This window comes from Perognathus longimembris, chromosome 20 (assembly GCF_023159225.1).
Source record: "Perognathus longimembris pacificus isolate PPM17 chromosome 20, ASM2315922v1, whole genome shotgun sequence".
Taxonomy (NCBI): domain Eukaryota; kingdom Metazoa; phylum Chordata; class Mammalia; order Rodentia; family Heteromyidae; genus Perognathus; species Perognathus longimembris.
The window spans coordinates 30,922,280-30,935,581 of NC_063180.1; the positions used below are offsets into that span (position 1 = coordinate 30,922,280).

At 46.1% G+C, this 13,302-nt stretch overlaps 1 protein-coding gene across 1 annotated transcript in view; it reads left to right on the plus strand.

The window, feature by feature from the left end:
* Blm (BLM RecQ like helicase) overlaps positions 1-12,603 on the plus strand; it is a 48,329-nt gene extending 35,726 nt beyond the window's left edge. The window contains exons 18-22 of the mRNA XM_048329537.1: positions 1,153-1,352; positions 1,922-2,114; positions 6,668-6,790; positions 8,423-8,633; positions 12,252-12,603. Coding sequence (XP_048185494.1) covers positions 1,153-1,352; positions 1,922-2,114; positions 6,668-6,790; positions 8,423-8,633; positions 12,252-12,429 — 905 coding nt within the window. The 3' untranslated portion in view covers positions 12,430-12,603. The remainder of the gene's footprint in view (positions 1-1,152; positions 1,353-1,921; positions 2,115-6,667; positions 6,791-8,422; positions 8,634-12,251) is intronic.
* Positions 12,604-13,302: the final 699 nt, after the last annotated feature.

Genomic DNA, 13,302 nt, shown 5'->3' on the forward strand with positions numbered 1-13,302 from the left:
CAGTGGTTCATGTCTGTAACTCTAGCTACTCAGGATGCCGAGATCTGAGGATTGCGGTTCAAAGCCAGCCTGCAGGAAAGGCTGTGATACTCTGTTTATTTGTTTTGTTTTTGTTGCCAGTCCTGGGGCATGGACTCAGGGCCTGAGCACTGTCCCTGGCTTCTTTTTGCTCAAGGCTAGCACTCTACCACTTGAGCCACAGTGCCACTTCTGGCTTTTTATCTATATATGTGGTGCTGAGGAACTGAACCCAGGGCTTCATGTACACCAGGCGAGCACTGTACCACTAGGCCATATTCCTAGCCCCTGAGGCTGTGATACTCTTATCTCCAGTTAAAGCTAGAATGCTAACTTTAAGCAAAAGAGCTCAGGGATGACATGACACCCAGACCTCAAGTTCAAGCCCCATGATGACAAAAGAAAAAAAAAATTAAAGCTTACCAAGCCAACTTCTAATTCTGATGATAATAACCAGCCCAGACTCGTTTAAGTAGATTATTACAATGAAATAGCTTTCAAGGACAGTGTATCTATTTGTAGCAGCTTGGGTATAAAGCTAAGCATCCAGTGTGTATTCTGTGCAGAATGGACTATTACTCCGTAACACAGTATGGAAAACTATTTTTTTCACTCTATTAGAATTGTTCTATTGTCTAATATTTGTGAGCTGAAAATGTAACATTTTAAATGCTATACCTTATTTGCTGTGGTTTCAATCAGGTATGGTATAAGAAGATGAGAATTGCTGGGGATATGGCTCAAGTGGTACAGTGCCTGCCCAGTAAGCTCAACATCCTAAGTTCAAATCCCAGTACTACCAAAAATAAATAGGATGAGGAAAATATACAAGCAAGCATGGGCTGGAGATGTAATTCAGGGCAGAACACAAACAGCATGTATGAGGGATGGAATTCAATTCCTAGTCTCCCACCCACCTTCTACCCCCCAAAAAAACATCAGAAACAGCACATGAAACCACTGAACTAGAATTCTGTTCGGATACCCTCATTATGTGGAAGTGAGGTCAGCGTGTCTGTAGGTGTCCTGGAGAATAATTTCTTATTTGTCCAAAGCTGCCTGTAGGTGACTCTCTAGCCTCTACAAATGGTGGTGCACCTGTTCTCACTCATCTAACTTCTTGTACCTTATTAGGAAGCAAGAGTGCAAAAATTCAATCTGGTATATTTGGAAAGGGATCTGCTTATTCACGACACAATGCTGAAAGACTTTTTAAAAAGCTGATTCTAGACAAGATACTGGATGAAGACTTGTACATCAATGCCAATGACCAGGCAATCGCCTATGTGATGCTTGGGACTAAAGCCCAAACCATACTAAATGGACAATTAAAGGTATGCTAGTTCACATGTTCATCTGATACTGTCTCACAGGCGTGGACCAGAATTTATCACTGCAGAGTTAAATTGCTGAACATATATATACTGTCTTAGAGGAGTACACTCTGATCTTAACTGGAAAGACATCTTTTTTTGCTTGAACTCAGAACCTTGCACTTTTCTTCTCAAAGCTGACACTGTACCATATGAGCCATGCTTCTATTTCTGGCTTTTTGCTGGTTAATTGGAGATAAAAGTCTCTCATATTTGTCTGCCTGACTGGCTTCCAACCAGGACCCTCAGATCTCACTCTCCTGAGTAACCAGGCTTACAGGCACAAGCCACTGGCACCCAGCTAGAAAGATACCTTAAAACTGAATCCAAGAACCCAGTACCACCAGCCTAACTAAATGCAAGTACTGTACATCCTTCGGTGAACCTAGTGGGTCAGTAAGTCTCCTGCTCATTAGAAAGAGTGAGGAGTCCATAAGAGAAGGAGATGGATGCACAGCTCCTGATACCACCTGAACACAGCCTTGCTAGGGTACAGGTGTGCATGTGCCCACTGCAATTTCTCTCACTAGGTAAACTTCATGGAAACAGAAAATTCCAGCAGTTTGAAGAAACAAAAAGCTTTAGTGACCAAAGTGTCTCAGCGGGAAGAGGTGGTTAAGAAATGCCTGGGCGAGCTCACAGAGGTCTGCAAGTCCCTGGGGAAGGTCTTTGGTGTCCATTACTTCAACATCTTTAACACAGCCACACTCAAGAAGCTTGCAGGTAGGTACATGTGCTCTTGCTGCCACACGGCCAGGGTGACGAGTCAGAGGTCTCTTAGCAATTAGATTTTTGTCCTTCACTGGTTCTTTTCTTGCTTCTCACAGTGGCAGGCACCTGAACCACAACCCACCTACTTTTCGGCATCTTGTTGCTGGAATCACAAGCCTGTCCCACTTCATCTAGCTTTTTCCCCCCAAGAGACCAAGTCTCATGGACTTTTAAGCCTCCACAGGCACATACATATGTAATCAGCTATGAGTTGAGATGGGGTCTGGCTTTTCTCTTCAGACCTGGAGCTGTGGTCCTCCCATCACCAGCCTCCCAAGTAACTAGGATTACAGGGATTACAGGTGTGAGCCTCTGGTGTGCCTGGCTTGTTTTCCTGGTTTTTTTTTTTTTCTTTTTTTGGCCAGTCCTGGGCCTTAACTCAGGGCTTGAGCACTGGCCCTGGCCCTGGCTTCTTTTTGCTGAAGGCCAGCACTCTACCACTGAGCCACAGCGCCACTTCTGGCCGTTTTCTATATATGTAGTGTTGAGGAATCGAACCTAGGGCTTCATATATATGAGGCAAGTGCTTTTGCCACTAAGCCATATTCCCAGCCTGTTTTCCTGGCTTTTGAGAGGTCCCATTATGCAGCCCAGGCTGACCTCAAACTCATGATCCACCTCCCTCTACCTTCAGAGGGCTGGGGTCAGAGACACAGCACCACACCCAGCTGCTAAGGGCCTTTGACGTGATAAGTGTGTGATAATTATTTTAGTTTAATCTCTGGACTGAAAAAAAAAAAAAGAGAAACCATTTAAACTGGTTCTTGAGATAAAAATATAATGTCTTAAGATGCAGTTTCTGTGTGTGGAATAATTTTCGTTTTATACTTTAAAGCTGAACATTAAGCTATGAATAACTGCAATCTATAAAGCCAGATGTCAATTATTTGTATTGAGTACTTGCCTGCCTGATAATGTTTAGCTATTTATGTACAAATGTCATTGCAATGAGGAACTAAGCTCCCTGTGAAAAGAGATAGATGCTTCTTGAATTTGGATCTAGCATACTGCTGTGTGTTCAAGAAATATTTGCTGATCTGTGTCATTTCCATGGATCGAGATAGCTCTGCTTGGGATTTCAGCAGTAAAGTTTCTGGAATATTAAGCTGTTCACATAACTGACTGGTGTGCATACCTCTGTGTTCTTCTGGGAAGTCTCATCTTTTTTCCACTCTCAGCCCAGCATCAAATCACTTGGCTCAGATCCCCAAGTTGTTGTGTGACACTAGGTTCGGGAGACATGGCAGGGCCTCTTGTAGCCAGGATTACAGCCGAAGCCGTTATGTCTCAGTGGTGGCACTTTCAGGATGGCACCCAGATGTCATCTGGAGGCTGCACATCTATCTCCCAGTGACAAAAGTGTAATATTGCTCCATCTGCTCCAGGCATCTTTTCCTTAGCACTTAGGGTTGCTTATAAAAACAAGCAGCTGACATGGCACCGTGGCTCACGCCTTTCATCCTAACTACTCAGGAGGCTGAAAGCTGTTGATCGCAGTTCAAAGCCAGCCCAGGCAGGAAAGTCCATGAGACTCTTATCTCCAATAAACCACCAGAAAACCAGAAGTGGCACTGTGGCTAAAGTGGTAGAACACTAGCCTTGAGCAGAAGAGTTCAGAGACAGCGCCCAGGCCCAGAGTTTGAGCCCCATGACCACAAAGCAGAAAAAAGAAAAAAAAGAAAAAGAGATGGTGGTCATTTCCTCAAAGATGACATTTGATTCCTACCAGAGTTATTCCCCATTGTTCTGTTTGAGAGATTTGAGAGCTTGTCTGAGTTCAGTTTTTAATGCTGATTTTTAAATTTTTGATAGCACTGGGATTTGAACTCAAGAACTTGAACCATATCGCAAGCCCTCTTTGTTTTAGTTATTTTTCAAATAGAATTTCCCTTTTCTCCTGATGGGCCTGGACCATAATCTCTGTATTTACCTGGGGTGATCAACACACACCACTGTGCCTAGCTTTTTGTTTATTAAGATGGGGCCTTGTGGGCTGGGAATGTGGTTTAGCTGTAGAATGCTTGCCTAGCATGCATGAAGCCCTGGGTTCGATTCCTCAGTACCATATAAACAGAAAAAGCCAGAAGTGGTGCTGTGGCTCAAGTGGTAGAGTGCTAGCCTTGAGCAAAAAGAAGCCAGGAACAGTGCTCAGGCCCAAGCCCAAGCTCCACGAAAAAAAAAGGAGAAAAAAAAAAAAAAAAAAGATGGGGCCTTGTGAGCTTTTTTATCTAAAGTGGCCTGGAACTTCAGTCCTGATCTCAGCCTCAATGGTAGCTAGGATTATGGGTGTGAGCCAATAGGCTTTTTGGAGACATTTTGTGTGGTAGTCACGGTACCAACAGTGCAGTTACTTTTTTGGCCTCCAAAATTAACAATGGTGACTAAGGCCTGGCAACGGTACCTCATGCCTGTAATCCTAGCTACTCAGGAGGCAGAGATCTAAGGATTGAGGTTTGAAGCCAGTCAGGCAGGAAAGTCTGTGAGACTAGACTCTTACCTCCAATAAACTACTAAAAAAAAAAACTGGAAATGGCACTGTGGCTCAAGTGGTAGAGCTCTAGCCTTGAGCAAAAGAAGCTCAGGGCTAGAACCCAGCCCCAAATTTCAAGCCCCATGATCATCAAAAATAGATAGGGGCTTGGGATATGGCCTAGTGGCAAGAGTGCTTGCCTCATATACATGAAGCCCTGGGTTCAATTCCCCAGCACCACATATATAGAAAAGGCCAGAAGTGGTGCTGTGGCTCAAGTTTCAGAGTGCTAGCCTTTAGCACAAAGAAGCTGGCAAAAAATAGGCAAACAGACAGATAGGTAGTAGATAGATAGATAGATAGATAGATAGATAGATAGATAGATAGATAGATGCCACACAAACAGGTATTGACAACCACAGGACAGTATCCATTTGGCTATCAGCAGTTGTGGGGGGAAAAAAGTTTTTCCTTTTTTCTGTAGCCTTTTTTTTTTCAGGGGGTGCCAGTCCTGGGGCTTGAACTTGAGGTCTCAAGAGTACTCCCTTGCTAAGCTTTCCTGCACAAAGCTGGCACTTTGGGCACTTAAGCATAATAGCTCCATTTATAGCTTTTTGGAATTAATTGGAGATAAAAGTCTCGGGCTTTTCTGCCCAGACTGGTTTCGGTCTGTGATCCTCAGATCTCATCCTCCCAAGTAGTTAGGATTACAGATGTGAACCACCAGCACCTGACCACTTCTGCCTTTTTACTGGTTAGCTGGAGATAAGAGTCTCTCAGATTTGTCTATGTGGGCTATCTTTTTTTTTTTTTTTTTTCCAGTCCTGGACCTTGGACTCAGGGCCTGAGCACTGTCCCTGGCTTCCTTTTGCTCAAGGCTAGCACTCAGTGACTTGAGCCATAGCGCCACTTCTGGCTTTTTCTATATATGTGGTGCTGAGGAATCGAACCCAGGGCTTCATGTATACAAGACGAGCACTTTACCACTAGGCCATAATCCCAGCCCCTATGTAGGCTATCTTTGAACCTCAGTCCTCAGATCTCAGCCTCCTAAGTAACGTGGATTACAGCCATGAGCCCCAGCACCCGCTCACTGGCCGTTCACACTGACTACCTTACTTGCAAATGTGAACCTGAGGTACATTTTCATCTTCTCAAAACTCCTGAAACTAACAGCGCTGCAGATGAAATACAAATTCTGCCCAGTGCCTACATTTCTACTTACCTCTCCCGTGTCATATTCTCTTAGACCCCTAAGTCACCATCTGTCACTTTTCCTCTAAATATAGGATCAATGCAAGCATCACAGATTGGAAAGATTAGAAATCTACTCTTGGCTCCAGACAGATATATGGGAGTTATGACTCCTTCCCCAAAGCCACAGTATCAGTCAGTGCTGTAGAGCCAGCCTCAGATCTTACTCTAGCCCCTCCTGTCTCCTTCTCACTTGATCCTGCAATGGCTCCCCCAGGCTCCCAGTTTCCCCTTCTTACCATCCATTTTCTGTACTGCAGTCAAAGTAGCCTTTAAGTGACAGGCTTCCTCAGCTGCAAGATGGATGTCTTCTCGCCCCAAAGGCGCCAGCCTGCTTGTTTCTCCCAACATGGAGAGCATTGAGGGAAGACACACATGGTTCTGCCACCTTGGGTGGGAAGTGCGCATCTGGAGTGAGGGGGAAAGTTAGAGGTGGAGGAGAGCGTGGGTTTTTGTCAACGAATAGAGGAAGGACCGCAGTCATAGAGCTGGACAAGTCTTAGCAGCGGGATGTGAGCGACATGCGCGCACCTAGCCCATGGTTCCCTCCAGTTGCTCACGTGCCCATGGCCGTCTCCCTGGCCCCGCCTGGAAGAGGCATTGGCCTCTGAGCCTATCTGCCACCTCCATGGTGCTGCTTGCCTTTTAGGGAAGTGGCCCATATGCCCAGTGCTGAGCAGTTAGTTGGTACTTAACAGACATGGGCTGAACTCAGTGAAACTGAACTCAATGGTTTTCTATAGGTGGTCATTTAAATTCTTAATTTTATGTTCTTGCACAGAATCTTTATCTTCTGATCCTGAGGTTTTGCTTCAAATTGATGGTGTTACTGAAGACAAGCTGGAAAAATATGGTGCAGAAATGATCCCGATATTACAGAAATACTCTGAGTGGACATTGCCAGGTTCAGTATTCAGCCAGATGTCTTTTCTAAAAGCATTTTAATGTTATGTGATGATCTCACTGAGGTAGAGTAGTGTGATTTCCAGGTAGTATTCTTTATCCCTACACCTTGTCACGTTGAAGTTCAAGTCCTCAAGAGTAGCCCCTAGGAGTGTGTACGGCAGGCACCTCCTAGAGGATGCTGGCGTTTGGATTCCTAGAGATGCCAGGCACTGAGCATGTCCCAAGTGGAGATCTATGGCCCAGCTAGTGGTCAGGCTAGTGCCCAGAGAATCAAGAGTCCTGGGTCTCATCACGTTCTGTCCCCATCTTCCTCTGTGTGGCCCCCTATCCTTACCTGCATTAGAAATGTGTTCTCTAACAAGCACATCTAAGGTAGTAGTTGAGAGGAAAGTTTAGATGAGTTGAAAGGGAACACGTCACTGGAATGCTAGTGTTAGTCACTGACAGAATCAGCTCCCAGGAGGGCACTTCCAGTGCTGCTGGAGGCCCATCCTGGACTCTGGAAAGCACTGACCAAGAGAAAAACCAAGACCCAAGCATTACATTGTAGGAGACAGAAGAGGAGCAAAAGTGAGCCGCTCCCCTGCCATTACTGGTGAGACCCAGAAGACTGGCCAGTTAAGTGGCCGCCCACTCCAGTCGAGGCCTGGGGTAGTACATGCTTTACACTCTTTTCACAATGCTTTTAGCTATTAACCGGGTGCTAAAAGAGTAAGATTTTCATAAATTCCTTTATTTGATATTATTCCGTTAAAAGTCATGCTCTGAATACATTAGGCCATCTTGATAGGAAGTTTACGTGTGTTGTGTATTAGTAACTGGTTTGGAGGGGGCGTTTGCTGACCTGAGACAGGGCTGTCCTGGGGCAACAGCCTAGCAGGCTGTCCACTCTTGGTTGCCATCCACCTTGTGTATCCAGGGCCTGGCATACACGCTGTGCCAAGAGCTCTGCCTGTCACCATACCTCCTCATCCTCACCCCTACTTTCCGGGTGAGGAGAGCCACGGGGTGAGGACTGCCGAGCCCTGCACCCCATGCTGTGTGCTCTCCTGCAGGAGCCTGGGCTGAGAGGCCACACCTGCTGAAGGAAGTAGAGCTTAGGCTTCATGCCTTGGGATGCAAATCCCTACGGAAATCCACACCGCTGGGGCGCCCTTTCCAAGGCTTGTTTCCTGCATGGTTTGTGAAATGTTCACAACGATTATGCAAAGAAGTGGTTTTTGTTTATGAAGAGTAAAATGTGGTTTAGAATTATTTTGGTGCCCCTTTACTAAGAAGCTATTGTTTGAAGATGAGAGAACATGGTTTACATTTCCTTTATTGGTTGTTAAAATGACAACCAAACTTACCTGATATTTATTTAGCATTTTCTACTTTTCGGATTCCCTCAGACCACAGGCTGTGCACAGTGTCTGTCCCATGTGCTAGCTCTTTCTCTTCATAAGTTAAAGTCTACCACATATTTTTTAAGGAATTAATTTTTATTCTCTTTCACTAATAATAAATTGCTGTTAAGCACACTAGGCCTCTCTGAAATGGAAAAGAAATGTCAAGTCCCTCCCAATCTCGGAGTCCACAGACTCCCGGCCCAGCTTGCTTCTCCTGTGACCGTCTACATTCTCCATTGTAGCTGAGGACAGCTCTCTGGGCCGAGGCCCGGGGAGCAGAGGCACGGGAAGGAGTGCCCCGGAGGAGCTGGACGATGATGACTATGACGAGGCGCCTGTATCTTCTCACTACTTTGCAAACAAAACCAGAAACGAAAGGAAAAGGAAGAAGACGTCAGCCTCCCAGAGGCCCAAGAGGAGAAGAACGAGCTACGGTGGTCTCAAGACCAGAGGGTATGTTCTTCAGAACCATTTGTAACTTGGAATACAAAGGAGACAAAGATAATAGTGTGTATAACTGCTCTGGCTTGCTCTGAAGCATTTATTAAAAGCCATTTTTTCCATACTCATAATTTTTATTATAGTATATTATTAAAAATTATTGTTTCATTACTGACTGTTATTGCTAATAGCTTCTTACCATGCCTAATTTTATTTATTTATTTGTTTATTTGTTATTGTATATATGTATGCCCATCCTGAGGCTTGCATTCAGGGCCTAAAGTGCTCTTCTTCAGCCTTTGCCCAAGGCTGGAAGTTTACCACATAAGCCACAGCTCTACTTCCAGCATTTTGGTAGCTAATTTAAGATAAGACTCTCATAGAGTTTCCTGTCCCAGCCGGCTTCCAATCACCATCCTCAGATCCCAGTCTCCTGAGTAGGCAGGAATACAGGTGAGATCCACTGGTACCCAGGATGTGCCTAATTTGTAAGTTAAATTTTGTGATGGGCATGTTACCCCATGGTTTTAGACATTGCCTGCAGAGAAGGGGAACCACTTACTGTACTCAATACACATACACATCCCCTACAGAAAAATAGGGCTGTCTCTACTGAATCAGCTAAAGGGACTAAAGCAAGATTACCTACAAAAAGTTAACCATGATTGAATATTGCCTCTCAGTTATAAAAAAAATTGTTTCTGGGCTGGGAATGTGGCTTAGTGGTAGAGTGCTTGCCTAGCATGCATGAAGCCCTAGGTTCTATTCCTCAGTACCAAATAAAGAGAAAAAGCCAGAAGTGGCACTGTGGCTCAAGTGATAGAGTGCTAGCCTCGAGCAAAAAGAAGCCAGGGACAGTGCCTGGCCCTGAGTTCAAGCCCCAGGACTGACAAAAAAAAAAAAAATTGCTTCTGATTTTTAAATACTATACACCAAGCCAGGCACCAGTGGCTCATGTCTTTCATCCTGGCTACTCAGGAGGTTAAGATCTAGAGGATGGTGATTTGAAGCCAGCCAGGGCAGAAGAGTCAATGAGACTCCATTTCCAAATAACCAGCAAAAAGCAGGGATGGAGACATGATTCAAGTGATAGAGCACAGCCTAGAAAGCATGAGACCCTGACCAAGCCTTACCACTGCCAAAAAATACAATCTATACCTAAGTTGACTATGACTACAATATTCTGTCTGGTTTGCCAAAACATCTCCAATTTTGACCTTACTCTTTTTTTTTGTTTTGTTTTTTGGATTTGGATAACTTCCTCAAGATACTTTGCTACCTGCAGAATGTGAGTCCCTGCCTTCTGGGAGCCTCAGCCCCAGCCTCGGCAGGGAAGCTGAGGAGAGAGCCCAGGAAACAGAAGGCTGGACTGGGGTTGGGTTTAAACTCAGGGCCTTACAGGTGCTCTATATTTGAGTCACGCCCGGACTCCCAGGCCAGGCCTCTGGGAGGTGCACAATGGCTTGTCTTCCCTATCCCTGCTGGCCTGGATCTGGGCCGGGCACTGTGCACGAGGTGCACGAGGGAAGCACAGAGATAGCAGGGCCAGATCTCAGCAGCTACTTCTGGTAATTACATTGTTTCCTGACTTCTGTGCTGGGCCGCCCATCCTTGTGGAGAATGTGGCCCCAAAATAACTTCAGATTGTAACAGAATTGCCTAGAAATAGGGAAACAAGTTTGCAGTCAAGTTTTGCAAGCTGTTGTGTTTGCCTTTGCAGTCTTTCTACCTCTTTTCTTTCTGGGTAATTAAAAAAAAAAAAGCAAACAAGATTGAATGGGGAAAAAGAAAGGAAGGCAGGGCATTACCAAATTGTCATTTCTTGTTAAATCTGTACACAAATGTTTTCTATGTGCTAATCCTTCTGCCAGAGTACAGAAGTTAAAGGCATTATTAAAGGTTAGTTTAATTTTGTGGGTTTGCGTGCGCAAGTGACCAGCAGATATTCTCCAGTGAGGACAGTTTCTCATTTCTTTCATTTACTCTTCCTCCTTGGGGATCACTCGCTTCCTCCCTTGCTCACCCAGAGCCGAGACCTCAAATGGCTTCTGGTTCAACCTCGGGGCCTGGCATGGAAGCTCTGGCCTGGCCTGGATTCTGTCACCAACCAAGTCTGTGCATACGCACATCTGCGCCTGCTTTCTCATGTCAGTTTTACTTGCTAGAAGAAAGCATTTATTGCCGTTGGCTCCCTTACTTAATTTTCACAGCATTTGTTTGTAAGAATGAAGCACTTTGCTGTAACACCTTAGAGCCTAATTTAATAAGAAGTAGTAAAAACTCATATTGTCCAAAAGCCAGTGGCAGTTGGCACGTAGGTTGTAATTAGCCTGCGTTTGAGAAGGGATTCTTTCCTAGTCCCTACTGGCTGCAACCAGTTGACTTGGTAACTTCTCAACCTTGCATCAGCCTCTTTGTAATGGCTCCATGCTCCTGCTTCCCCTGCGGGCTGAGAGGTGCTCCAGCCCCCAGCCTGCTCACCTGGCGAGTCCCTGTCAGTGAAGGAACACTGCCAGGGCCCTCAGCTCTCCACCTTGCCCTTTCTTGCCTCTCCAGGATAATGCACAATGAGCCAGTTGTGTTCCAGGCTCTGAGTGGGAGGAAGATGGAGGCCGTGACTCTGTAAATCAACATAAACAGCAGGTTTTCACTCCAGGCTTCATTTCTCAGCAGGAAGTCAGCATGGGGAATTTCAGGCTGCTTCTCTGCTGCTTTAGCAGATCTCCAGCAGATCTGCGATGAAATTGCCCTCCGGCAAGAGTTTTTCATGTTTGCAGAACCACTCCAGTTCTGCATTGCTCCCTCGACCCACTCTTCCTGCCTGTGTGCTGGGATTCCTGTAGTCAGCACCCCCCCCCCCCCAGCAGACGGAGGGGTGGCCTTGCTGTTGTCACTGCTAGTTGTTGTGTGTTGTGGGGGTCTAGGGGGAGCTGCTGTGCTAGGGTCATCAGGAGAGGTGGTATGCAGGGTGGACTCCCATAGGCCTGGCCAGGACCTCTCTCTGGTTGAAGCACAGCAAGTGGGAGGGAAGAGCTGGTGAGTTCCCTGCTGCTGGCAGCATAATCCAGACACACGCCAGTGGATGGGGCAATGTGGCCTCCCCAGGGAGCCACATCTGCAGCCTTCCCTGGGCCGAGCTTGTCTGGATAGAGCTTGCTTATCCTCCAGCTGCCCAGGGCATCCAGCACTGCCCTATCTCCTCACCCGCCAAGCTGCCTGCACAAATGCATTTGTTCCAGAGTGTATGCTGGCCAGGGGGTTGGGGTCCCAGAACAAGGTGTTCTTACTTGCTTGATTTGCTCAGAATAGATTAGGTATGTGGATCTCAGCTGTTACCCCAGAGGAGGCGTCTCAGCGCTGCCCAAAAGGGGTGGCCAGTGGAGTGAGGGTCCATGGAAAACAATCCTTAACATTCCAGAAGGACAAATTCAGAACAAAGTTGTGTGGTGGGCAGTGGTGGTCCTTTACTTCAGGTTAGCAGAGATCCTGTCTTCCCCTGGGGTTTCTGGGCAGAAAATGCACAGATGAGACCAAGGAAGACTATGGCGGTAGCTCTGGGCAGGTTAGAAGGACACAGCACTCCTTGTTTTTATTTACCATCTGCATTTTCTTTTCTCTGTCACATTTTAGGGTGTCCACCACGTGCAGAAAGACGTCTTCCAAAAGTAAATCCTCCAGTGCAGCAGGATCTGGTCCGGCCGTGCTTGGCTCTCGAGCGACATCAGGAGCCAGTGGAAAACTGGGGATCATGGCTCCACCCAAGCCTAAAAATAGACCCTTCCTCAAACCCTCTTATGCGCTTTCCTAACAGCCCCTCGCCCACACCCCTTCCCTCTGGTCTACGTGTGACCATCTGTGCCTAGAAAGCTGGCAAGTCATCTCATAGCACGCACAATTTTTACTCATATCAATTAATATGTAAATAAATGCTTGGGGTGACAGTTCTTATTGTTTAAAATAAAGATTTTCTATTAAATAGCACGTTTTGGGGCCGGGAATATGGCCTAGTGGCAAGAGTGCTTGCCTCGTATACAGGAAGCCGTGGGTTCAATTCCTCAGCACCATATATGTAGAAAATGGACAGAAGTGGCGCTGTGGCTCAAGTGGCAGAGTGCTAGCCTTGAGCAAAAAGAAGCCAGGGACAGTGCTCAGGCCCTGAGTTCAAGGCCCAGGTCTGGCAAAAAAAAAAAAAAAAAGCATGTTTTGCCGCCATCGCAAGTGTGGTGGCCACTGCCTCTCAGAGCATCTGAAGCAAGCACCACACCGTCTGTCCTAGAGCAGCCCTGGGCCTGACACAGAGCCCAGCACCAAAGGAATCAGCGCACGCGGGGGACACAAATGGTCGGGCTCCCTGTGTGAGACCACACCAACCACTTTAAAAGTCAAGTGACAGTACATTACAAAGAATTCATCTCCATGATATACAAAGAGCACCTATAAATCACTAAGAAAAAGCGCAGAGGACAACTGAACAAAGAATGTGAATAATCTGCTCTCAGAAGTACAAACAGCCCATAAAGAAAATGAAAATGCTTAAACTTGCCAATTAAAAGTATAAATTAAAACCATGAGATGCCATTCTTTTGCCTGCCAGATTGTCAACATTGGAGCTGGGCCATGTGTACACATCTGTAGTCCCGGTCCTCTAGAAGCCGAGGCAAAAGGGTCACTTGAGCCTAGG